This window comes from Somniosus microcephalus, chromosome 3 (genome assembly GCF_052327205.1).
Source record: "Somniosus microcephalus isolate GS21.2 chromosome 3, FLI_Smic_1.0, whole genome shotgun sequence".
Taxonomy (NCBI): Eukaryota; Metazoa; Chordata; class Chondrichthyes; order Squaliformes; family Somniosidae; genus Somniosus; species Somniosus microcephalus.
In genome coordinates, this window is record NC_140989.1 from 80,064,536 (window position 1) to 80,092,409 (window position 27,874).

At 42.8% G+C, this 27,874-nt stretch overlaps 1 protein-coding gene across 3 annotated transcripts in view; it reads right to left on the reverse strand.

Moving 5' to 3' along the window:
- Positions 1-6,119: 6,119 nt before the first annotated feature.
- The window catches only part of lpgat1 (lysophosphatidylglycerol acyltransferase 1), a 151,660-nt gene continuing 129,905 nt past the window's right edge, over positions 6,120-27,874 (reverse strand). For all 3 annotated transcript variants that reach the window (XM_085981274.1, XM_085981273.1, XM_085981272.1), the window contains 2 exons: positions 20,847-20,953; positions 6,120-10,971 (listed from right to left, as the gene is read on the reverse strand). In XM_085981274.1, the coding sequence (XP_085837400.1) occupies positions 10,817-10,971; positions 20,847-20,953 (262 nt within the window). In that variant the 3' untranslated portion in view covers positions 6,120-10,816. The remainder of the gene's footprint in view (positions 10,972-20,846; positions 20,954-27,874) is intronic.

Below are 27,874 nucleotides of genomic sequence, written 5' to 3' on the forward strand. Positions count from 1 at the left end.
GCACTGCCACTAACGCCACCCCTCATGAGAAAATGTTTGTCTTCCCAAGGAAGTCCACATCGGGGACATCGCTACCGCCATGGCTGACGTCCCCAGGGCCGGTCCTACTGAGAAGACACGTGAGGACCCATAAAACGGACCTCCTCCACGCCAACCCCCAGTATGCTTACATTGCGTACCCGGACGGGCGGGAGTACACAGTCTCCATACGAGACCTCGCAGCCGCGGGGGCCGCAGTAACCCACTTACCCACCACCCCCCCCCCAACGACCCGATATCCAGCCACAGCAGACGGCAGGCCTGGGCTCTGCGACCCGCTCGACACCTACGAGGACTACACACCAGTGCCCCAGCCTATGCGGGACTCGACGCCGGAAGCTTCACTACCCCTGCCGTCGCCACGTCGATCACAGCAGCAGACAAGACCTCCGGAGAGACTCCAATACACTAACTTTTAATGCACTTCACCCCGCCGGACTCATTTTTAAACAAGGGGTGAATGTGGTAAACCACTGTTTGTATTCCACTGTGTACATGCCTGTACAGGTCTCGGCTGACTCCTCCCACGAGTCCAGGTATAAAGGTGACTGCTCCACAGTCCCTCTGTATTCTGGACCGGTCGACCACTCGAGGCACACCTTCATTCTCTTGTTAATAAAAGCCTGTTAATTACTCGCTTAATCTCAGTCTTTTGAGTTATTGATAGCGCATCAGTTACTATGTCTTCAAAACTCTTTTCCATTGGCTTCGTTGGGGTTACTAGATTTTGTAATAAACCATACGTCTTTGCACCCATTAAATTTAACAATACCGACGCTTTCTTGTCATCTGACACCTCATTTGCCTTGTAGTACACCTCTATTCGTTCAACATATGTAGTCCAATCTTCGACTTCATTGTCAAATGTGGTGAGACTGCCACTCTGGCATTTTGGGTGTGGTTTAAAATGGCATCTCCCGCGCTTTCCTTCCTCCCCCGCTGCTGCCAACGCCGCTCCCGGCGGTTCTCGTGGCAATGGCGGCGCCCTGTAGGTTTCGCGTGCTTCTCCTGCGCTGCTGCCAACGCCGCTCTCGGCGGTCCTCGTGGCAATGGCGGCGCCTCGCGGGTTTCTGCGCGTCTCTCTCTCCGACGCTGCTCGGCCCCTGAACACCAGCTGCACCCTGTGCGCTCTGCCCCCTCTCTCTCTCTCCCCCGTCGCCGCTGCTCGGCCCTTTGCTGTGCCGCTCGGTCGGGCTCTAGCCCGCCGCTGTCCGGGAAGGGTCTGCGCACTACCTGTTGCCAGCCCGTTTCGCTGGACCGCCTCGACTGGAAAGCCAAGCCTGGCTCTCGACAGCCTCCCCCGCAATTCTCGAGTCTCTGCTGGATGACTGGGTGGTTGCCCGTGGTCGACGCCCGGGTCTTTGGCCTTGACCTCCAATCCACTGATCTCCAGGAACAAATCCCCGGGAGGTGATGCAGAGTTGCAGGTAGGTTCGAACCTGCCTCATCGCCAATGTTACGTCCGTGTATAATAAGACACAGACTGCGGAGAACGGTACAACAGGTGTTTACTCAACGTGGCTCACACTGCAACTGATCTGTACAGATTACTACTCAGTGTTATATACAGGTGTGGTCACTGCCGGTACTACAGTATACATGAGTTGTAAAAAATAGTTCCCTCCTTAAAGGTATATACATTACAGAAAGTGTATTTGACCCAGTAGACAAAACTATCTGACAGAAGCCTGCTTGTATTCCATATCAATTTGAAACATTTAATTAATGCATTGTAGTGACATTTACAATGTGTTGGAATAGCCTCACCTCAGCAGGGGATAGTCAGCAGGGTACCCCCACCAAGGCGAGCAGTAGTGGGTTCGACTTGCCAATCCCCAACATGGAGAGCCGGGGGCTTCAGAAGTCACATTTTTGGCTTTCTATTGAACCGAAACACAAGTTAGTCTGCAGCAATTTGGAGCAGAGACACTCATCAGGAGATCTCTCCCTCCCTATGGTTACAGCCAATCAGTACAGTTAATAATGACTTGGAAATGTGAAGCTAGACCTGTATTAGGGACTAAATAAGCATAATGTTATTTTTGATATTGCAAGGAATAGAAAATAATTTAAATTTCACTGAAAACAGTATTCCATTTGTTCAAGTACTACATGTAAAATAAACCAGCTTGTGTATTTACAATTGGCCTTATCTCACTAGCCTGTTCAGTTCACCTTCAGATAGGAGAAATGCACGAGAGCATGAGAGAGATTACAGTATCCCGTACACACAAGGTGTTTCATTGTTGCAGCCCAAGAACACACCATTTGGTAGTAAAGGTAAACTCCTGATCGCAAAGGACACGGGGTCCACTTATGGGAGAGACCAGTGACGCTGAAGCTAAGGGAATACCAGTACAGATCTGAAATTTGTAACATGTCCCAACCAAAGACACGAAGACTGTAGTAAAACAAATTTAGAGCAACCATGAACAGATGTTAAATACGTAAGCTATCTTATTTGAAATGCCATGGATTTCCCCATATATCACAGCTTGTATTCCTTCTTTGAAGGATTCCATGCTGCAGATGACTGGGGTGGCCATTGATGTTGCAACTGGTGTTTGTACCTTGCCAGCAGCATATTTCTTATAAAGCAACCAATAATTTGCATTTATATATTTATAAAAAGCGCCTTTAACAGAGTGTGGGGCCTGGGCTAAAATTTGGGCAGGTTCTACAATAGGCGGGTGCTCTGCTTAGCCAGATTACCAAACGGGCGATGAAGGTGAACATTATCCCCAAGGAAGTGGTTGGAGATGGTCTGTGATCAAGACCATAAGAACATAAGAAATAGGAGCAGGAGTAGGTCCTTCGAGCCTGCTCCACCATTCAATGAGATCATGGCTGATCTTCTGCCTCAATTCCATTCACCGGCCCTATCGCCATATCCCTTGATGCCTTTACTAGTCAGAAATCTATCGGCTTCTGTTTTGAATATACCCAATGACTGAGCCTCTACAGCCCTCGGGTAGAGAATTCCAAAGATTCACCACCCTCTGTGTAAAGAAATTTCTTCTCATCTCGGTCCTGAATAGACTACCCTTTATCCTGAGGCTGTGGCCCCTGGTTCTAGACTCCCCAGCCAAGGAAAACATTCTCCCAGCATCCACCCTATCACGCCCTGTAATAATTTTGTATGCTTCAATGAGATCCCCTCTCATTCTTCTGAATTCAAGAGAATACAGGCCTAGTTTACTCCATCTCTTCTCATACAACAGTCCCGCCATCCCAGGAATCAATCTCGTGAACCTTTGTTGCCATAGCGGGAGTGCAAGTGTATCTTTCCTTAGGTGAGGAGACCAAAATTGTACACAGTACTCCAGGTGTGGTCTCACCAAGGCCCTATATAATTGGAGTAAGACTTCTTTACTCCTGTACTCAAATCCTCTTATAATGAAGGCCAGCAGGCACATTGGGCAGAAAGATCAGCAAGAGAAGAGGATGGTGCAATTGGCATGCTGCTTGTATGGGGGCAGTGACAGGTGCCTTGATGGTCCATTTGGAGAATGCCCAGACTGGCTGTGACCTTACTGAAAGGGGATTCAAGCCTGGACAACAGTAGGAAAGTAGTGATGGATTGGGGTGCGGGAGAAATGAAAGCTTGCATGACTGGGTGACAGGAAGGGGAGGAGACAGGAGACTAGAATCCTAGGGGGACCAAGAGAAAAAAAGATAGACGTGATGGGTTAGTTTCCAGAGCAGCAGCCAAAATGCGCACATGAATGGACAGAGGAAATTCTGGTTACACAGGTATAGCACCGATTAGGAGAGACATATCTTGGGCATAAACAGAGGACAGGGAGGAGTCGTTATGAGAGTGTCCAGTTAAAGTCTGAGGTCCTGTGGTGGGATGAAGTTGATTTGTAGACAGGATAAAGTCAGCTTGGAGAATCGATGAATCAATGTCCAAGGTTAGAGACAGTCGTGGAGAGTGTGTGAATCCAGCTGTTCATGGCACAGAGTATCAGTGGGCATATAGCTGGAGATTATCCGGTGAAGAGGGTGAGGAGGAGTGGAAAGTTGACTACGAGCCAGCAGCGGTTGATCCAGGGATCCAGCGGACTGGCCTAATCAATTCTTTCCATTACCACAGATATGCTGTCAAAATACGATGTTAAATAAGCCTGTGCCAAAATTCAAAAATATTAAACGCTCTAGTTTAAGGACGCCAAGTTGGGACAACCTACTGATGATCTGATGTACTATGCTACTCTGGTTCCCCATCCATCATCTGTGAAGAAAGCAGAACGTACATTTATAGATTCATTAGCACACTTCAATTCACCAGTGCCTTTGAAAGTAATGGATTGCTTAAGTGAGAACATAAAAACTGTTTCTATGTACAGCATTGTGCTATAGAACAAGGGTGACAATTTTCAAGATTTTAGACTATGTCACCACAGGGGATTGTAGTGCAATATATTAAAAATTCTCCTATTAAGCTAAACATAGGTCTCAAAGGGTTAAATTCACAGGCCAGCATTGGCAGGCATAGATAAGGTTTCAGACAGGACATCTGGCTCAGTATTCTGGAGTCAATGAAAGATAGTTTAACATTCCAGTGATTGTTCACTCATTGCTCCTGTAATAATGCTCTTCACTTGAACTCAGCAGGGGTCACTGCCAAATTAGACTGGTAGATTCCATTTGAGGGGTAGGGGTGTTTGATTAACAGATGAGACTGGAGTCAAGCATTTTAAGATACAGAGCTGTGAAAGCAGGAGACAGGCTGGCAAAAGTTCTGCAAAAACGTTGAAAAGACTACAAGGGAGGAGATTCTGCCTTGGTCTATCCAACAGGATGGAGCGGAGTTAATTCACTGAAATGGGGTGGCAGAGTGTTCATTAATTTTATATCATTACGCAAAGTTTTACTGATTGAACTAAGTGAATCTGATCTTAACGGTTGCTCTGTATGTTCACCTTACCGTGAAATAAAGCAACTTAATGATCCATATCAAGTCTCGTGGCGGTAACTCAATCTGCCATTGGAAAAATTAAAGAAATACACGTGCAAAGGACGTGAGTATCCGGTCCAGATCACATGGGGATGCTATTGTTACATCGCCAGATAAGCTATCGTACACGTAAATATAGGACAGTGTTGGTCAACTCGCATAAAGGCAAGATGCTCCGACTGCCTAAACGATTGATGCTACTGAACCAGGGTATCAATGGTAGACATGAATCTGGGATGATTAACCTGTGGCCCTAGGGCCCCATGCAGCCCCAAGCCCATGTAATTCGACAATCAAAGTCCAGGCAACACAAGCCTATTTTTTTTTGTGCTGGTTTATCTGTATTTTATGACCTAGAAATTTCTTAGTGCTGTTGCGTCATTGGTGGATAATTCTTAAATTGGTAAACCAGTATCTGTGAACATCTGCAGTTAGTGGCGGGTGGGAGCGGGGGGAATGATTTCCTACACCATTATGGAATTTAGAGTCAAAAGCTTCCATTTGGCAACCTAATATACTAAAACTCAAAAAAGGCACATTGGACAGTCGCAAAAACATCCTTCAAGAGCCATGTATCTCTGTAATTGTCCAATTGCACACATGAACTTATGTAATACAAAGAAAAGTTAATTTAAAAAAAGGTCTTCTTGTTCATTCCTTATTAATAATCATTGGCCTAAGCAAGTTGAGATGGTCTCCCAGACCATCTCCTTATTTTGCTGTTTACTGAAGTTACATCTGTATCTTTTACCATATAACAAATGTTGGGACTCAATTATAAGATAGGTTAATACATAACCAGACAATGAACTACAACTGTCTTTTGTCCTGAGAAGTAAAAAATTTATTGATTTTGATCAAACTAGCAAGTATGGATATGGCTACATTGATTCATTCTACATTTCTTTCCCCTGAATAGTGGAGCCAGAGAGAAAATAACATTTAAAAATACCAATCTCTGCATTGAAGTGACCGACATTCTGTCACACACACATCACTGTACACAGCAACATGCAACCTGGAAATGAAATTATCTCCCCATTGGTGTAGATAAACAACATGGCAGGCTTGAAAAGAAAAGTTCTCGTCTTTAGAAATGGTGAAGTAGTATTCATATCAGTACATTTTTAATGTATTATTTTATTAATATCCCTTCTGTGCATATTTTAGTATACAATAGTTGTAAAACAATGAACACAATTAGGTACAAAGATTATCAAGAATTTTTGCAATTTGACATCGACAGTAACCTGGTCGAGGACTTGTGTAGCAGTTGAGATTAAAAACATTGTAAACAGCATGTTTTAAAAGAAAATGGCAGGAGTAAAATGCAGACAGATGTCAACTATATTTATGCAGGGCTCATCAAAAACAGCAATATTTAAAATGTATTTGTTTCAGATTTGTAGCATTAACTCTTTTACAAACTTCTCCATTAGACTCTGGAAAACAAACAGATTTGGATTTAGCAAGCCAGCTCAAGAAGTATTCCCATCTGTGGTTTTGAAAGCTTCCTGTTGAATTGCTACATGCCTGGATATGGAGTGCTACTTTAATTCATCCATTAATATGGGACTTTTACATGGATATTTAGTTTCTTCACACAGAGATTAACATTCATAACATGAAATATCTTACAAGAAAAATATTGTGAAACAGCAGCATTACTTCAGCAAAAACAGATATATCCAGAAACATAGATTTCACAGGTTGCTGGGGGGGCGGGTGGCGGGGAGTAAATATTCATCAAGGAAAATGGGAGGCTGTTAAATCCAATACTTTGTTTTTCTCTACCACTTCCCTGACCCCAGTTGAATAAATCTTTACCTCCATGAGTATAAATGTGGAGTAATGGGATGCTCCACAGTTCTGTGGGAGATCAATGTCGCTGTATAAAGTCAAAATTGGAAAAAGCACTTTCATAAATAACACATTAGAAGAACCCATCATCATAAGATACAAGACTAATTTAGTCTTAATTTCTTACAACCCCTCCATAAAAGAAAACATTAACTGGTCTGGCTCATCTCCTAGCTAAACGAGTCTCTGCCCTTCCAATCTCTTTCAGCTATACACCCTACCTCTATATTTTAACCCAGGCCAGATGAGAAAACAGATAGATTGGTGAGTGACTGATATTCAGTCAAATTTGGAAGTTAAGTGTTAACATTTATCTGTGTAGATGGAGATATGTATAATTTTTATTTTAAATGCAGGCTTCCAAATGATTCTTTTCTGAAATACTACTGTCAGATTTGTTTAAATAACAGGTCCCATTACTTTACATTTTAACCCATTTATATACATTTGTGTTGGTTATATATACTTCCAGGTTGCATGTTTTGAGAAACTTTACACAAGAGTTCATATTGAGGCAGTTACAGTCATCCTGGTATAGGTGTTGTGGGGAGGGACAGAGTTACAGTTATGAGTTGCAAGGCACCCAGAAGCTAGGCATGAAGAGGGACTCAAGAGAGCTGCTGCAGTGTGCAAACTGACTCAGGACAGGAACCCCAGCAGTTGAAAAACCTGAAAGATGAGCTCAAAGCCCAAGTGTTCAGCCACGCTATAGAATGTGATATAGATTTTTGTTGGTTTATTTTTGTTCCAGGATTAGCCCAGGGGAGACAACTGTATAGATTTGGGGGTGGGGTGGGAAAGGGCAGAAATGTGTAATCCACTTATAGTAATTCATGTTTACTTAAACCTAAGTTTATTTTTGTTGTTTCAGTGCTTTTAGTTTTAAGTTGAACAGCAGTAGATATAGGATCTGCATTAGCCAGCATAGGATGAGTGCAACTTTGAAGGATGAAGTAAGCTGAGCTGAATGATTGGTGTGCAAGTGATGTGCGATTGGCATACGAAAATTAAAGTAAAAGGGAAGAATAGGCCAGGGGGTGATCTAGGCGAGCTGTCAGGCTGGTTTCTGCCCTCCATAGCCATTGTTTCTATCCATAAGAACTGTACTGTTGTTTTGTGTTACACCAGTCTCGTTGCTGAGAAATAGTCCTGTCTAAGATTATATCTAATTCAACTCCATTAAGGATTCCCATAGTAAATCTTAAAAATGGCAAAAATGTAGTTATATTTATTTCTAAAATAAAACCCATATATGCCAACAATTGGTACACTGCTGATGTATAAAAAAACCAATTTAAACTATTTTTCTATTTCTTAAAGCAGAAATACTGACATTTTAAAGCAATTTCAAGTCATGTAATATTAAATGCAATTCAAAAACAAAAGCTGAATGTGTTGGAGCCTCACAACATATATACAACGACCCAAAATATAAAGAAAATTATTCAGCAAGTTAGACTCCCTGAAATTACTATTTTAACATTTCTGAGTTGACATTCCCAAAATTACAAAAGCAAAAATACAGTACTGCCTTGTGGTATGTAGCAGGTCTCAGCAACTATTTCATCATTACTTGGATATTTGCAGTCTCCTGCTATATAATTGAAAGAAATAAGGATTTCAGACTAGTCAAAGTAACAATTTACACTGAAACTGAAGTACATGAGAAAGTCACTCTTTATAAGGGTCCAATACAGTCAGATCAGACAATTCAGTAATTCAATACTAATGTTGCTTTTTTTCAGTCTTTAAATTTTTTAAATATAACCAAGAGCCAACTGGTGTATGTCAGTGCTTAAACTAAAGGTTTTGAAGTTAAGAGCGGTCTCCTTATGGAGGGCAAGGGGGGGGGGTGGGGGGGGGGGGTGGCTGGAGGAGAGAAAGAGTGATATCACATTTTTCCATTTACAGATTTTTATGCATTTCTGCAAAAAAAGTCAACAGATCACCGTCTGCTGTATGCAGATTCTATAATTTCTCTAATCGTTTAACTATTCTATATCATGCTTAATTGGCTAACTCACCCTTCCTCCCATCCTTTTGTATTTTAAGTTGTTGTAATTTCTGGTTTCAAAGTAAAGCTGTTTGAATAGCTTCCATTCATGGTTCCGAACTCCTGTATTAAATAGTATGCTTCATGATCCATTCTCAGTTACAATCCACCTGCTGACTGGTTACCAAATAGTACTTTGAAATTGCTGGCTGATCAGAATAGGACATTTGTCTCTTGATGGTTGTCACCTCCATGGTATCTATTTCTGCAGTAAAGAATGGAGAGCGCCATCAACTGCTCCACAACCTTTCTGCCAATGCTTAACCAACTGCAGGCACACTTGCTGCAGGGAAAGGGGTAGATATACGAAAACATAGTGCAACAGTCCACCACATATGCTCCCAGCAACATACATGAGCACAGACAGCTCCCAGCTTCCTAAACCACCAAGCCAGGAGGGAGGACTTCTGCATATGCATTTCCTTTATTTTCAATGGGAGGAAAAAAAACACCAATTTAAGATTCTTTTGCCAAAGTTGTACCTCAGATAATTAAAAAAAATTAACATGGTAAACCAGTGTGTCTACCTTAAGTCCCCAAACACGAGGATACATAGTAATGCATTTTCCCTTTTGCCAAGGTGAACCATTTTGCTCATCTCAATGGCCCAAAGAACAATGAAACTGATCTTGAAGTGGGTGGCAGAATCCAGTGTCAGGCAGTGAAATGTTCATCTTAACGTCTAGGCTACCAGCCCATTAATTGAAAATGAAATGCTGAAGTTTAAGAGATAAATCTGGACACAAAGTTTCTTTATCTTTTGAAAATTAAGTCATGACTTCTAAGCATCAACTTGGAACAATCACAAATGTTCCTGCTGAAACTTCTTCAGACTCAACAGATTTGTGGACCAAGATTAAACATGATCTGCATCAATTCACACAATCCATCAGTAACATCTACACAATTCGACTGAACAGTAGAATGTGTACAATAAAAGATGCAGCCAGAATCACTGAGTTTAATAAAGGAGCAGAGTAAAAGTTACTCAGATAACCTGTACTTTCAACTATTTTGTAAACTTTTTTTTGTTGCTGTTTCTAGTCCATTGTGTGAAGTCTTTTATAACAAATAGTTTCAATGCTAGCTGACAGCCTGGCTATTCTGCAACATTAGTGCTGTAATTGTCCTGAACTAACTACAACTAGCAGCTTCTTACTCACTGTAAGATACTACATGATTGGCTGCATCACTGTATTTGGTCATTTCAACTAAACCATACTCAGATTTAATGCATCATACATACTAGAACTAGAACGAAGCATGTTTTTTCAGATTTCCTAACTATTTTACCTGCAACTATTTAAGTGTCAAAGTGACACAATTAATGACCTGTGATCACTAGAATTTTAGATGCTTTAGACCAGTAGCCTTTTAATGAATCACAAAACGAAGTATATTGAATAACTGCTAAGGGAAACAAACACTTCTCACTGCCAATAACATATAAAACAGTGGCAGCTCTGACGAGTTTCTCATCAGGATCATTTTAACATGGGAAAGGTAGGAGATGTGGGCTTCCTCGTGACAGTCTTGTCTGTTGGCAGTTTTGCCTCCTGAAGCAATGGGAAGTGATGGTATGGTTTTTACTGCAATAATTTGAAGTATTCTCCAACGTTTTTTTCTCTCAAAGAGGACATCTGTAGATATGCAGCATAATTAAACAGTGAGGGTGCTTACGGACCACGTAAACATGTCAGAACTCTTAACACCAGGTTGTAGACTTGATGATCTGGATTAATATTTTAAATTTGAGTCTAAAAATCTTGACGAAAAATGACAGGCAACCAATCCATCCTTCTCTTTTTTTTATCATCCTTCAAGAAACATTTACAGTCACACATGGACACTGACACACGTGCTTGGATTCAAGTCCTAATTCAATGTTTTAGTTCTCAAAACTCCTAGAGCCCCAGGCAGTGATACAAATACTGCAGAACGTTATACCACATGTAGCCAGAAAGAAATCCCACTAGTTGTACTAGGAAGAGCCACAATGGGTCAAGGGTCATAGCTCTGGAAGTCGCTGTTGTTTGACCTTTGGGAGGTGGGAAAGCTCCTGCAAAAAAAAAAAAAAATGGTTTTTCAGTTTTCTTAGCATTTGGTAAAAGGAAGCATGTTCTGTTTAATTGTTATCCAACGAATAATCCATGTCAACAAATCAACATTCCTTTCCCCTCTGACTTTTATTCCTTCATCTGAGGGAGTAACATGTCTACTGAGGGCTGCAGGCCTATGGTTATTACTGATGCTACTGTCACAGGTGGACAGGGTGTAAACTTCCTAAGGGCAGGACTGACTTCCTCCCTCTCCTAGATGGAACACACTCCATCATTCAACACTCCATTCAGCAGATCGGCCAAGAGTTAGCAAATCTTACCAACTGGGAACTTGGGTTGGTTGTAGCCACAAATGCTACTAGATCTACCAGACGGCACATAAACAATGCGCTCTCATTAATAAACTTGTACATCACAATAATTGTTCAGGGATATTACCAGAATGTCCACATACAACTTACTGGAACACCAACATGAGGCATTAAGGAGTGGCAAAATGTTGGTTTACATCCATGATTTTCCCCATCTGTCAAATTTGCATTCTTAGCCATGTCACATCGAGAAGAGCAGGGAACAGAACAGATGTTTTCCCAAAGAAGGGGTGGGGGAGGCGAAAGAAACAACACGCAAGGGAAGTAACCAGGTTGGCCTTATACAAAAAAGATTCAATGTAAATGAGAAGATTTCCAGTCCTCTTTGCCTCCTATATTGATTCATATTGGAGTCAGATGTTTTGTGTTACAGTACCACAAAAATAAAAAGGAAATGACAGAGCAACAAAATATAACAAAATGAGCAAGCAATTAGTGTCACAATTACATCACAATTTGTTTACAGATTAATGTAATCCAGAGTATTTTCTCTCTGGAAGACTAATGTAAAAGTCAACTCCCGAGACACTGCATCTCAAGATCACACAGCTTCCACAAACTCCAAAAGATAGTGATGGACAGGGTCCATGAACAGTACATACATTTGTCCTATATGCCACAACCTTCATCAGTTACAAAATATTTTTAAATTACTTAAACAGACATTGCTTAAAATTCCACCCGCCCTTAAATTTTCCTGAAGACAGCAATGCAGCACTTCACCCAAGTGGTCATTGTTCATGTACAAGAACACACACAGTTGGCAGGTGATTTTATCATGGGAGGCACCACAGCTGGCCCCCAATCCCTTCCTCATCCATTATCTATGCATATGCTCTTTCCAGCAGAGATCACTGAAGTTATTTTGATTGTGGGTTTTTTTGGACTGAAAGATTTTTTATTCCTCCTCTGGACCTTATTGCTCAGTACACTTACCCATTGAGCCACAGCTGTTGTCATCTCTATGCTTTCCCAGGAGGCCAGCTGAGCACCACCATAATGAGGTCCATTGTGCCCCCAGAGTCATCATAAAGTATATTATACAAATTCTGAAGGCATGCTTCAGATGCCTGGATTGGTCTGGGGTTTGTCTGCAATATAGGTTGACTAGGTTGCAACGTTCCCTTTGCTCCAGGAGTCCAGTGCAGATGCTGAGTGGACTTTTGAATGAGCCACACAGCCCTTTAAAGGAGCTGCATGGCCCAAAAAAAAAATTACGGGCAATATTGACTAGGTGGTTAAGGATAGTAGTGGTGCTGCATAACTTTGCCATACAAAGAGGTCACCTCATGGAGGCCCTGGAAGAGAAAGGCTCCAAAAGGCAGTAAGGGATCAGGAATACAAGTAGAAGTAGCATGAAATGGATGCAGAGCACAATTGTATTTGACTCCAAGCTGAGCTTACGACCCCATACACTCTCCATCAAAAAGACTGCCTACTTACATCTCCGTAACATTGCCCATCTGCTGTTGAAACACTCATGCCATTCCTTGGTCACCTCCTGACCTGGTCCTCCAACACTTCCAATTTAAAATTCTTATCCTCGTGTTTAAATCCCTATAGCCCCTTGTTGGCTATCCTAAAGAGATGTATGTTGCGCATCTTGGAGAGTTAAGGGTTAACAGTCGAACTTCTTTGTGCCTTAAAGCAACAGGCTTTCCAATATAAACAGGATGACTTTGAAGTGTCTTGAGGAGAAAACATGGCTTATCTTCTGATATGTAAAGTGCTTGTGTAAGGAAATAAGTGTTAGTAACAAAATGTAACTTTAGTTTTAGGGTAATAAAACGGGTAGCGAATCCATTAGCTATAGATAGCAGTTGGTAAAGTTGTTTCTTAAAAGGGTGTGGGGACTGTTATGTCATGAAATCTTATTATGGGGAAGTAGTTTTGAAGTAAACAACTGCAAACTGTTTACATGAATAGTCTGTTTTCAAAGATTTTAGGAATAGATATGTCACAGTCTTACCTCTGACATTTTCCTTTGATGTAGTCAAAATATGGTGTATAAAAGGAGCCTAGTTTTCAGCAGTATCTCAGAGGGCTCGAAAGATACAGAAACCGAAAAGCCACTCTCTCTATACAGTTAAGACTGATCATCTTTACTGTGCATCAATAAAGTCTGTTCCGTATACTCTACTACGAAGTCTCATGCTAACTCAAAATGTGGTGTTGTGAACACCCCTCCCTATCTCTGTAACCTCCTCCAGCCCTATAAACAACCTGCTCCCAAGAACTCTGCATTCCTCCAACTCTGGCCTCTCCCTTCGCCCTCCATTGGTGGCAGTACCTTCAGTGGTCTAGGCCCTATGCTTTGGAATTCCCTCCCTAACCCCTCTGCCTCACCATCTCCCTCTCCTCCTTCAAGATCCCCCCCTTAAAACCCACCTCTTTGACCAAGCTTTAGGTCATCCCTCCTAATATCTCCTTATTTGGCTGGGTGCCTATTTCTGTTTGATTATGCCTCTGTGAAGCACCTTGGTACGCTTTTCTAGGTTATAGGTGCTATATAAAATGAAAGTTGTTGTAGAAAAAGGAAAACTATAAAGGATATGGGGAAATGGCAGAGAAATAGGATTAGAAGAAAAGTCCAGTTGAAGACCAAGCGGTAGCACTGGTTCAGTTGTCAAGTGGCCTCCATCGGGTTTTAACTTCTATGAGTTGACATATTTAGTGCCCTTTGTTTAAAGATACTTGTCAGGATATGTTTGAAACAAGGCTGGTTATGTCCAACGTGATCCACAATGGCCTGGAGTTGCAGGGCAGAACTAATTAAATGTTATCATGTTTTTCAGGAAATTCTAGTGAAAAATTCTGGTTATTAGATTGGCCAAAGTCACCGTGAACATCATTCATCCAGATCAGGTGGGGTTCACCATCACCAATCTCGACAGCACAAGTGACTTACTAACCGCCTGTATTCGGCATGCAACCAGGGCAGTCATGTAGCTAAATTGCCCTTTGATGCAAGTTGAATTATGTGCCAACTTGAAGTCTCTTATTTTGGTCTTGACCATCTCCCTCTCCTCCTTCAAGATGGATATAGCAGTATCTCCCCAGCATTTAGTTTACACTGGGGTACATAATATGGATTCTCTAACATCTTTCCCCCTTGTTCTGGTACAGGAACTATGACTGGGAGGCACTAAGATCTCACACAAATACAGAAGCTATTATCGTGCTGAACAATATGCATGATACTGTACCAGATATCCTGCTTGCTTAACCCATGTACTGCTGAATCCTCTGCATGACAAGCTATGAGATTAACAGGAGCAACTCAAAATGCATGACTCTGAACTACAAGTATAATCGGGTAACAGGGAGGGCGAAGACTGCTAGAATGACTGTTATACAATTTGAAGAAAATGGCAGGGTAGAATCTCAAGTGAGAGAAAACATGACCAGATGGCTTGCCTCGCTGCTGGCATTAGATTGGTTTTGTGCAGATGGCATTGGTTTCCAAGGTCAACTAAATGATTAGCATGTTGCCACTTGCTATTCTGGGGATATGCTTTTCAACAATACAAATTATCTGTTTGCAAAAGCTACAGTTTGAGAACCAAAGGAGAGAAAAAGTTTAGTATTAGCCAATATGGGTTGGGAAACACAACAGTGGCATCGATCAAGTGACAATCTCCCACCACAGCTGCTACTGCAGCTGGAAGTGGCAATATTTATTCCTTCCATCTTTATCCATTTCAGTGCTGTTAGCCTAGATTAAAAACACTCTTATTTACATTCAGACTGAAAGACACATCAACCTAGAAATTGGCCCACTTACCACCACAATCCGGTTGGCGGCCGCCATTCCAGCGCCCTTCTCTGGTACGGGACTCAGCGGCCGCCATTTTGGTGAGGGCCTTAGCGATGTCAATAGCAGCGCTAGCCCTGGAGATGTAAATTAAGAGAGGGTGATGTCAGCCAAGTTCAGCGCTGGGTTCCAAGCTCGCCATGAAAACCCAGTGTTCAGCAGACTGACAGAGACACTGTCAGCACCTCTTAAAAGGGACACACACATCTTCAGGAAGTTTGCATTTAAGCTTTTGGACTGGATTTTTTAAATTTTATTGAAATGGTGGCTTGGTGCAATACATGTTAAAAGTTTTTTTTTTTTTTAAAGTGTGTAGGGAGTGCTGCCGATAATCCTCAGCAGGTCAGGCAACATCCGTGGAGAGAGAAACAGAGTTCACGTCTCAGGTCGAGATGCTGCCGGACCTGCTGAGTATTTCCAGCATTTTATGTTTTTATTTCAGATTTACAGCATCCACTCACAGAGGGAAGAGGAAGAAGAAGGAGGACGCAGAAGAGAAATTAACAACCCAGACTGCCCCTTTTTGGCCGGGATATTCGGGATGAAATCATCCGCCTGGGGTACCAGTGACCACAACCCCAATTCCCATTTCAACATTTGTCCTGCACCTTAACTTCCCTGTGTTACTGACCATCACAGCGTCCTCTTGGCCACAATGCTGAAATAAAAGCCACCACAAAGCAAACTTTTCAATACAACTTTATACATCTATCCATCCAATATAACATCAAGAGATCAACTCATCACCCATATGCATTCTCTTAGTGATTGTCTTGTGTATGCCTTTGTCTATCCTACTGATGTCATGCAGCATGGCTGATGGAAGGCTGCTGACTTTCAGTGGGGGACACTGCAAATGGTCTTGCTGGTCGACCTTGAGGAGCTGGCGGCTGGGAGTGTGAAATCGAGTGACAGTGTTTCTTCTTCACTCTCCTCTCCCTCTTCTTGTTCAATCACTGGCTGGGCAGGCTACATTTCTTCAGCGTGCGAAACATAGAAGATAGGAGGAGGAGTAGGCCATTCGGCCCCTCGAGCCTGCTCCGCCATTCAATGAGATCATGGCTGATCATCCAAATTCAGTACCCTGTCCCTGCCTTCTCCCCATATCCCTTGATCCCTTTAGCCTTAAGAAATATATCCAACTCCTTCTGGTATATATTTAATGAATTGGCCTCCACTGCCTTCTGTGGTAGGGAATTCCACAGGTTCACCACTCTCTGGGTGAAGAAATTCCTCCTCATCTCTGTCCTAAATGGCTTACCCCTTATCCTTAGACTGTGACCCCTGGTTCTGGACTTCCCGGCCATTGGGAACATCCTTCCTGCATCCAGTCTGTCCAGTCCTGTTAGAATTTTATAAGTTTCAATGAGATCCCCTCTCATTCTTCTAAACTCCAGCGAGTATAAGCCCAATTGACCCAATCTCTCCTCATACGTCATTCCTGCCATCCCAGGTATCAGTCTGGTGAATCTTCGCTGCACTCCCTCCATGGCAAGAACATCCTTCCTCAGATAAGGCGGCCAAAACTGCACACAATACTCAAGGTGTGGTCTCACCGAGGCCCTGTACAACTGCAGCAAGATATCCTTGTTCTTGTACTCGAACCCTCTCGCTACGAAGGCCAACATACCATTTGCCTTCTTAACCGCTTGCTGCACCTGCATGCTTACCTTCAGCGACTGGTGCACAAGGACACCCAGGTCTCGTTGCACTTCCCCTTCTCCCAATCTATTGCCGTTCAGATAATAATCTGCCTTCCTGTTTTTGCCACCAAAGTGGATAACCTCGCATTTATCCACATTATACTGCATCTGCCATGCTTCTGCCCAATCACCCAACCTGTCCAAATCATACTGGAGTTTCTCGGCATCCTCCTCACAGCACACACGCCCACCCAGCTTTGTGTCGTCTGCAAACTTGGAGATATTACATCTAGTTCCCTCGTCTAGATCGTTCTTTATCCAAGTCAGTACCTTGGCCCCCAATCCCATGTGCTTTAACTTTACATGCTACTCTCAAATGCGGGACCTTATCGAAAGCCTTCTGAAAGTCCAAATACACCACATCCACTGGTTCTCCCTTATCTATTCTACCAGTTACATCCTCAAAAAATTCCAGTAGATTAGTCAAGCAAGATTTACCTTTTGTAAATCCATGTTGACTTTGTCCGATCCTGTCACTGTTTTCCAAGTGCTCTGCTATTACATCTTTTATAATGGACTCTAGCATTTTCCCCACTACCGATGTCAGGCTTACCGGTCTATAATTCCCCGTTTTCTCTCTACCACCTTTTTTGAATAGTGGGGTAACATTAGCTACCCTCCAATCCATGGGAACTGTTCCAGAGTCTATCGAATTTTGGAAGATGATCAGCAAAGCATCAACTATTTCTAGGGCCACTTCCTTAAGTACCCTAGGACGTAGATTATCAGGCCCTGGGGATTTATCGGCCTTCAATCCCGTCCATTTCCCTAACGCCATTTCCCTACAAGTACTGATTTCTTTCAGTTCCTCTCTCTCATTAGACCCTATGTTCCCCGACATCTCTGGGAGGTTATTTGTGTCCTCCTCTGTGAAGACAGAACCAAAGTATGTATTTAATTGGTCTGCCATTTCTTTGTTCCCCATTATAAATTCCCCTGATTCTGACTGCAAGGGACCTACGCTTGACTTCACCAATCTTTTTCTCTTCACATATCTATAAAAGCATTTAGTCAGTTTTTAATGTTCCCTGCAAGCTTACTCTCATACTCTATTTTCCCCCTCTTAATTAATCCCTTTGTCCTCCTTTGCTGAATCCTAAACTGCTCCCAATCCTCAGGTTTACTGCTTTTTCTGGCCAATTTATATGTCCTCTCCTTGGATCTTATGCTATCCCTAATTTCCCTTGTTAGCCACGGTTGAGTCACCTTTTTTGTTTTATTTTTATGCCAAACAGGGATGAACAAATTCTGTAGTTCATCCATGCGATCTTTGAATGTTTGCCATTGCCTATCCACCGTCAACCCTTTGAGTAACATTCCCCAATGAAATGACGAAGGCACAAGGGTGGAGTTGTAGTGAGGGGAGGGCGGGAAAGCAAGAGGTGCATGCAAGGAGGAGGATAACGTATGAGGATACCAGTATCTCGTATCCTTTCAACTCCGCCGCTGGCCAAGGGCTCAGCCATGACCTTGCCAAGAATGGCCAGCACCGTCTCCTCCAAGGGGGAGAGGTGAAGCTAGGAATGGGAGGTGTGCATTGAGAAGTGTGTGAGGCTTTTGAAGATGCATTCACTGACCTTGATCACTGGTCTGAGGTCATGAAGCTTCTTTGGGCACTGGAGCCAGGTGGTGGGGGCAACATTGCTGGCAGTGACGGCGTTGGTGAAGTGGTCCCACATCATTCTTTCTGGAGGACCTCTCTTGCAGTGTTGACCCCTTGTACAAAGCTGGAGTACTGCGTGGGTGACCCTTCTCTGGCTTGCTGAGCAATTTGTGTTAGTGCTGAAGCACTTTTCCCATTTTATTTTAGGTGCGGAAGGGAATTCTGCTTTAAGAACTGAAAACGCCCATTTGGGAATTCTTTTTAATGTTAATTTTTTTTCAGAAGGCAGTTGAGCTGTAAGGGCTAAAAACTACATATTTTTACATTTTTCTTTTTTATTTCAGAACGCATTGCCCTTTTAAGAAAACGACAATGCATTGCCCTTTTAAGAATCCCACAATGCTGTGTGAAATCACAGCCTCGCTTTCAGAGGCTGTTCTACTAGCAACGTCACTTGGGCACACCACATTGGAGCATCCTGACAGGACCGTCACCAGGACGGCATTCCACGATGAGTTAGCGCTGGGCTAATGATAATTAAACCTCAGCGACAATTTCTCAGTCCTGCCAGTGCCACCCTTTTCGGTGGCCATTAACCCCCGGCCTCGGTGGCCACGAATTTCTAGGCCTTTATTTCAGAAATGTGATTGAGTAAAATTTTGATTCAATCTTCAATAGCCTCACTGCATCAGGCAGTGGTTAGCTTTACCAGAATAAAGAGTAGTTACAAAGAATAAAGACTTATGAAGAGGTCAGCCTTAAGGGGATTTGCCCAGATATGGAATTTTTATGAACATTTATTAATAAAGTTAATTTTTTACAGTGTGGTGGATTCACATACTCAGCAAGATATTTTGAATGGTTCCTTCAAGACTGCACAAATAAGTGTAGCCTTTCTTCTAGGTCTCCTTCTTCTAGGTCTAAGGCACTTGCAGTCTGAGAATATTCCCAAAATCTCCTTCCACAAGTAAATATTTCATTCGAGTAAGAATTGCAGAATGCTGCAGCACAAAAACAGGACATTCAGCCCTTCAAGTCTGTGCTGCTGTTTTTCTCCATGGGCCATCTAGTCTAATCAAGTCTCCATGCATTTTAATATTACTCTTTTTCAAGTAACTGTTTAATTCTCTTAAATTTATAGACTACTTCAACCAGATTGCGACAGCAAATTCTAAATATTAACCATCTGTGTAAAATAAATAATTCTAAACGCCCCCTTTAATTTTTTATGATTATTTTAAATTTGTGCCCTCATTACTATTTCGCTCTTGGCCTTGGGATTTGTAACTCACTTTGACCTGTGTCGGAAACTTCTACTCAATTATAGTATCCAATCCTCTAGTGGTTTTATTGTAAGAAAAGTACTTTGGATGACTTTCACATTTCAATAAATTGGTCTTGGCTTCAATAATCAGACAATACTGGTAGATAAATAAAATTCCAGCCAGAGGATGAACCAACATCATGACAAGAGATGGAAGTTCCTTCTCACTCTTTGCAAGCCTTCAAAAGAATTACATTTACAAATACGAGATGACGCACAAGACTTTTCCACAATGCAAAAACAGTTATGAAAGTGTTAGTTTCACTAGAATTTAGTCTGCAGCCACTGTGTTGCTAGATGCCATCCATAGTCAAGGGGTAGAATCCGATTCAATTATCACAAAAGCCAAAATTCTCAGGAACTAGCCATAAAAATAATCAAATGGAGCACGCAGAATGGGAATTTTGCTCGTTTAAAAAGGCTTTTTGTTCGAGTAGGACTAAAGATGTATTCAAAACAATTTGAAAAGTAGAATTATTTGAAACTTTCGTATTTAAAGTAGTGCTGAAGTTACAAATTCCAAATTGGAAGCTGTCGGCTAACTTCCTTCTCGCAAATAACAGCAACTCAGGTAACAGTATTCAGTGGGCAGCTGAACCCTCCAGGCCAAGAAGCTCCCAGGTGGAGTGGATCAGTCTGTTGTAGATGTCCTTTAATGTGGATAAGTACAGTGTTTGGGTCTGGTCAACTCCAGACAATGTATGCAATGCAATGGTGTTTGCTAAAGGTTACAGGACCTGGGAGTCATAGCTTGTAGACTTTGATTTATCAGCAGTGTGCCAAGACAAATAGGGCTTTGGGTTGTATTGCTAGGACAAAACAATATAAAAGTAGTAACACTACACTTAGACTGTACAAGGCCTTTGTACAGCCACATTTGGAGTTTTGTGTCCAGTTCTAATTCCCACACAAGGGATATCATGGCATTGGAAGAGGGCAACTAAATTAATACCCAGTCTTGGGACTCTCAGTTACAAGGAGAGTCTCGGTTACCATGCCTCAGAAAAAAATGTCAGATTTAAGCCTTTTTCACATCCGGAGCAGCTAAGCAGAACTCACCTGTTTCATAAAAATGTGCCAAGAGTTCCTCTTTTTCTACAAACCGCTGGTAGAGCCATCTGGTGAGTGCCTCAGTCTCTATAGGAACGTCCTTAATGGGATAGATCCTGCAGGACAAAAACAAGGAAAGTACTCTTTAGCTAATCAGAGGCAAACTTAGTGCTAGAGGATATTCGTTTTATTACTGCAATTTTTTAAAACCTAAAAATTTTATTCCCCCTGTGCAGTAGACAATTGACAGGTTCCCAGAATATTTGTGCCACATAAATGCCAGGCCATGACTTTCTCAAATAAGATAAAGCCCAACCACTTCCCACTGACCTGACCCCAATCATGCCCCCACCATCAACATCCTGGTTGGGTGGGGGTGGGGTGGTCACCCAGTTAAGCTTCTGGTCAGTGATCAGCCAAATCAACATCAAGGCCCCAAAAGCAGGGTACTCTGCGCCAAGTTGTTTGCCTGATCCCTCAAAGCCTCGCCGCCATCTACTAGGCTCAAGTTAGGAGTATGATGGAATACTGACCACTTGCTCAGTTAAGGTGTAGACGCAACACCACTCGAAGAGCTCAGTGTTCTGCTTGATGAACCAGACTCGATATCTAACTGCTTCATTACCAGTGCACTGTGGCAACAGCACTTCCCAGCCTTTACCACAAAGAAGAACAAGAGCCGCAAACGTCATGGGAACAGCATCACCTCCAAGTCACACGCCATCCAGACTTAGACATACATCGCTGTTCCTTCATCATCATTGGGTCAAAATCCTGGAATTACCGACCCGACACTATTGTTATAGCACTGTCCCTACAAGGACTGCAGCGATTCAAGAGGAAAGCCAACGCAACCGTCCCAAGAATAAACGAGGAATATCCAGAGTATTTGCAAATTTTAGTTTCACTGTTGCAAGGTATTGATTTATCATCTAATAAAGGAAATCAAATAACATGTCCTGCTCAAGGTTTTTATTTTTTTAATGGAGGTTTGGGGGGAGGAAGAAAGTTGAATTAATATAGCGCCTTTTACAACTCAGGATGTCCCAAAACACTTCACAACCAATGAAGTGCTTTTGAAGTGTAGTCACTGTTGTAATGTAAGGAAGCACAGCAGCTAGTTCGCACACAGCAAGGCCCTCCAAACAGCAATGAGACAAATAACCAGATAATCTTTTTTGGTGGTGTTGGTTGAGGAATAAATGTTGGCAACAACACCGGGAGAACCCTCCTCTCCTGCTCTTCTTTAAATAGTGCCATGGGACCTTTTACGTCCACCTGAGGGGGCAGACAGGGCCTTGGCTTGATGTTCCATTTGAAAAATGGCACTTCCAACAGTGCAAAATTCCCTCAGTACTACATCGAAGTGTCAGCCTGGATTAAGTGCTCAAAAGTCCTGGAATGGGGCTTGAACCCACAACCTTCCAACTCAGATGACACTTGGAAGGAAAGAAATTCTAGGGTAAATACTCTTTTTTATGGAAATTAATACTGACTGCAAATTTCTTCAACATTTTTTAAAATAACAATTTTATCATCAGTATGGTGATTGTCGAGTAGTGTCTCGCAATGACTAGGCTGTTTTGGTGATGTTAATTATGCAGATGTCCTAGCTGCCTCAGATTGGCGCCGTTCCAAACAGTAGGGTGGTGATTACAACGATTTGTATTTATGTAGTGCCTTTAATGAAGAGAAAACATCCCAAGGCCCTTCACAGAAGCTCAAGTCAAACAAAGATCAGCACTGAGCTGAAGGAAGAGATATTAGGAGGGGTGATCAAAAGCTTGGTTTTAAGGAGGGTCTTAAGGGGGAGTGGGAGCTGGAAATGCGGCGAAGTTTAGGGAGGGAATTCCTGAGCTTAGGGCTTAGATGGCTGAAGGCACGGCTGCCAATGGTGTGGTGAAAGGAGTGGCACTGCACAAGAGGCTAGAGTCGGAGAAATGGAGAGTTCCAGGCAAGTTTATAGAGCTGGAGGAGGATGCATATATAGGGAGGGGTAAGACTATGAAGGGATTTCATTCTGAGGATAAGAATTTTAAATTGGAGTCAATGTAGATCAGCGAGCACAAGGGTGATTGGCGAGCAGGACTTGGTGCAGGATAGGACATAGGCAGCAGAGATTTGGATGAGCTGAAGTTTATCAAAGGTGAAGAATGGGAGACCAACCAGGAGAGTATTGGAATAGTTGAGTCTGGAGGCGACAAGGGTTTCTGCAATAGTTAGGCTGAGATGGGGGTGGTGATGCAATATGGGCCCGGAATTTGCAGTGGGTAGCAACAACAAACAAACAGTGTTTGCTGTTATTACCCCTTTGAAACTGACTGCAACTTCAGGCGAATCCTAACACGGAAATCCTGAAGTTGGGGTCAGTCATTCACTGCTCTGACACTGGCTGCGCTGTGGTGTTCCCCCCACCCATAGCCGGCAATCAGTGTAATCAGGGAAATCAGTAAAACTGACGAAAACTTGGGGTTTTCTGCTGTTAAATACACTATTAAAAGTTAGACCTTGTTGGATTAGGTGTAATTGGAGTTTAAACAAATGTTATGGCCATGAAAAACTAATTTTAATTTTGTGGAGTGTCACATTTCTCCATTATAATAAAAATTACAAATTTTAAGAAACTTAAAAAAAAGATTTTTTAAAAGTTTGTTCATATTTATTTCAGGTTTACCTTTTCCCCATGTGAGAGCCCCAATCTTTGTTTTGCTCTCTAACATTTTTAAAAAGTCAGAATAAAAGTAGCTCCTTCACTTCCTGCTTCCCTGGCTGTGAGAATTCTGCACTGTGATTGGTTGCTTAGACAGCTTGTTGACGTCACAACAGCTGTGATTCCCACTACACTGATCTCCATTGCACGTTGAGAAAGACAAACTTCTCACCACGGAGATCGTGAGAACTTTGTGGGCAGCTTTTTTCGGGGCCAGCGGCGAACACCTTTGCTCCGCCGCTGGCTGCAAATTCCAGGCCAAAATGGAGGTGGAAGTAGGCGGTTGTTGTGATGGAGAGGATATGGGATAGGAAGCTCAGCTCGGGGTCAAATATGCCACAGAGAGGTCGAGAATGATGAAGAGGGATAGTACACCAACGTCAGAGTCACAGAGGATGTCATTTGTGACTTTGGTTAGGACCATTTCAGTGCTTTAGAATGGTCAGAGAACCACTTGACCTCTGGAAACCACACTACTGGCAGAGGATGGAGATTTACCAGCCACAGAAAGATTTCCTGGGTCAGGTACCATCAGGCTGGTTTGAACTTGTGTCTGTGTACAACGTAACACTCAAGATACTTTTTAACTGAAGTCACCAGAGATGGAAGAAGACCCAACTCCAGGGTCTCCATAACTGCAATAAAATAGATGTTATCAAAGAAAACAAATTCTATTATTTTCTTCTATTATTCCCTAGACTTTTCTGTCCCTTTAATAGAAATGTCTATCAAAGTCTCTGCTTCCCCACAGACTGTACTCTTCAAAACCAGTTAAACAAGAATGTGTGGAGACAGATACAGTAGAAGATTGTGAAGGTTAATTAAATTATTAATCACCCACTTAAAAAATAGTCTCCAGTTGCCGATGACCCTTAATTTCAGTTCATATTGTTCTGGTTACAGTAGGAAATGAACATACACAGTTCTTTGGTGTAACGAGAAAAGCTCATCCTTTGAGCAGCTGCAATGGTATGAGTCATTCTGAACTCATCAGTCTGGACTGTGATGTGGCTGCACAAAGTCCATTTTGTGAATACTTTATTCATAACCAACTGTTTCTTTAACCACAAAACTGCATGCTGCAAGTACAAAACTAGATTCTCTCTTAAATATATGCAAGTTATAATGCCAAACAGTAAAACCTGCTGAGTAGGCTAAAGGTATTTAACTCAAGCTTCACAAAAATCTCATCATTTGCTGTCGAGTGAGCCTTTTGCAGCAAATTCAGGAACCAATCCCTGCACTCTTGCGATGACAAACCCGCTAAGATCGCTTCCTACCCTTGTATTATAAGTCCTAATATATGAAGCTGCAGACCTCGTCATTCCTTCAGCGTACCCTCTAAACGGAATGCAATTTATCCATGAAGATCTCATACATGTTCAGCATTTCAGTGAATGTTAAGGCATTGAAACTCCAATTGAACGTTGAGCTCCTGTTGGGGAAATCACAGGTACAGAAGCCGACATTCCATTAGCATGCTGTTACACTAGGCCGCAGAATAATTTGTTTTGCAATTGCAGAGACAATAAAAAAAGGGACGTAGTGCTAGGAGCAAGATATTGGAGAATATTTTAGATACAAGTTGATTGCAATCTGGAGTAGTCCTTCAAGCGCTTGTGTGCTAATATGATATTGATTGTTGTTGTGGGACATATACAGAGGTCATAATGATTTTGAGACATTTAAACAGATCCAAACTGGCAGGCAGTTAGGTTGCAAACATGGCTAAGTGTTTGCTACACAAACTAAAATGAGGAATTATAAACAATGCAATACTCAAAAACAACATGGACGGAATTTCGAGCTCGGCACGATGTTGAGCTCTTTTTCCGCCGCCTTCGTCTCCGTGCCCACTTCTCTGGCCAGGAGTCTTCCCCCCGCACGACTGACCCTTTCTCCCGCTTGCAGAATTCCCGTTCTACCTGGGCCCCTCCCCCTCTATATCTTTTCATCGCTAACTGCTGCCGTGACATCGGCCGTCTCCATTTCTCGGCTCCCCTCACTCACTCCAACCTACCTCCCTCTGAACTTGCAGCACTCCATTCTCTTAGATCCAACCCCGACAAGGGTGGTGCTGTTGTTGTTTGGCAAACTGACCTCTACCAAGTGGAAGCTGAACGCCAACTCTCCGACACCTCCTCCTACCTCCAGCTGGACCATGACCCCACTACCGAACATCAAACCACCGTTTCCAAGACTGTCACTGACCTCATCTCCTCTGGAGATCTTCCCCCCGCGGCCACCAACCTCATAGTTCCCCAACCCCGCACAGCCCGCTTCGACCTCCTTCCCAAGATCCACAAACAGGACTGCCCTGGTAGACCCATCGTTTCAGCCTGTTCTTGCCCCACGGAACTTATCTCTTCCTATCTTAACTCTATCTTTTCTCCCCTTGTCCAGTCTCTTCCCACCTACATCCGCGACTCTTCGGACGCCCTCCGCCACTTTAACAGTTTCCAGTTTCCTGGCCCCAACCGCTTCCTTTTCACCATGGACGTACAATCCCGCTACACCTCCATCCCCCACCAGGATGGCCTGAGGGCGCTCCGCTTCTTCCTTGAACAGAGGCCCGACTAGTCCCCATCCGCCACCACCCTCCTCCGCCTGGCTGAACTTGTTCTCACATTGAACAACTTCTCCTTTAACTTCACTCATTTCCTCCAAATCAAAGGTGTTGCTATGGGTACCCGCATGGGTCCTAGCTATGCCTGCCTTTTCGTGGGATATGTGGAACACTCTTTGTTCCAGTCCTACTCAGGTCCCCTCCCTCACCTCTTTTTCCGATACATTGATGACTGTATTGGTGCCGTTTCCTGCTCTCGCCCCGAACTAGACAATTTAATTCACTTTTAGGGTTGCAAAGGGGTGGAAAGTTTCCGGTAAATTTCCGGAAATTTTCCACGGGAAGTTTAGCTTGGGAATTTTGCCCAAAAAAGCATATGCTAGCATAATATTGTTTTTTTTGTACTTTTCTTTTTTTTCCCCCCACAGGTCCTCTCTTAAAATTACTAACAGAGATGGAATCTTAATTATTAAGGAATTTCTTAATCAATATATGTTTATCTTCTTACTTGGCTTGTTTTAATAATTAAAAGTTTTGTGTGTGACTGTGAACAAATGTGTCCTGATTGGTTGGATGAGTGGATGAGCGATTAGCTCCCTCTATTTGTAATATTTGCATATCGAATTGTGATTGGCCTGCAGGCATCTGTAAGACTGCTATAGTTTTTTTAAGATCCAGGTTAGGGGTCCTGAGGGAAGTCATTTTGTTTTCTGCTGATGTTGTGATGATGCAGTAAGTAAATCAGACTTTATACCAAATAAACCAGTTACTTGTTGAACTCTGTTGTCCTTCAATTTAAAATATACAAAATAATACACTATTGGTGATGTAGCGTCGTGTGTGTACAGGTCATGCTTCCATCACATGGAGCATCAGCAAAAATGTACTCACCCTGTTGCAATTGTGCTGATCGACCGCAGTTCGACACAGAGATGAATGCCCTTTATTTCTCTGCATAGAACAATGCCACGTTTACCGTCGGATGTGTGGAAGCATTTTACCCCAGGCATTAAAGATGGAGAGACTGTGTACATGTGCAAACACTGCAGAAAACCATATGTAAAGAATGCCACAAAGATGCAGCAGCATTTATCCAAATGCAACAACTTCACTCAAAGCTCACAGCAGTCAGCCCAGAGTTCCTCTGCTTCCATTCAAGAAGATGATGGTTCTCATTCAGCATCAGGCTCCTTATCATCAGCAACTCCTGGCCCACTTGGAAGGTTCTTTGATACAATGGATAACCATAGCCAGAAGAATGCAGATGAGTGCCTTGCTCGAGCTGTATATGCAACAGGCTCACCCCTCATGCTCACAGCCAATGTGTACTGGAAGATATTTTTCAATGTTATTCGCCCTGCATACTGTCCTCCCACCAGACATGCTTTGTCTACTTATTTGCTGGAGGCTGAGTATAACAGAGTCCAAGGAAAGCTCAAAGAAACGATAGCGATGGCAGACTGTGGTGCAGTTATCTCAGATGGGTGGTCAAATGTACGAGGGGAGGGCATCATAAAATACATTGTCTCCACTCCTCTCCCAGTGTTCTTCAAGAGCACAGACACGAAGGACACCAGACACATACATTGCTGATGAGCTGAAAGCGGTCATCAACGATCTTGGATCACAAAAGGTCTTTGCAGTAGTTACTGACAATGCTGCGAATATGAAGGCTGCTTGGGCTCAAGTGGAGGAGGCCTACCCTCATATTAAGTCTATTGGGTGCGCAGCTCATGGGCTTAACCTGCTCCTCAAGGACAT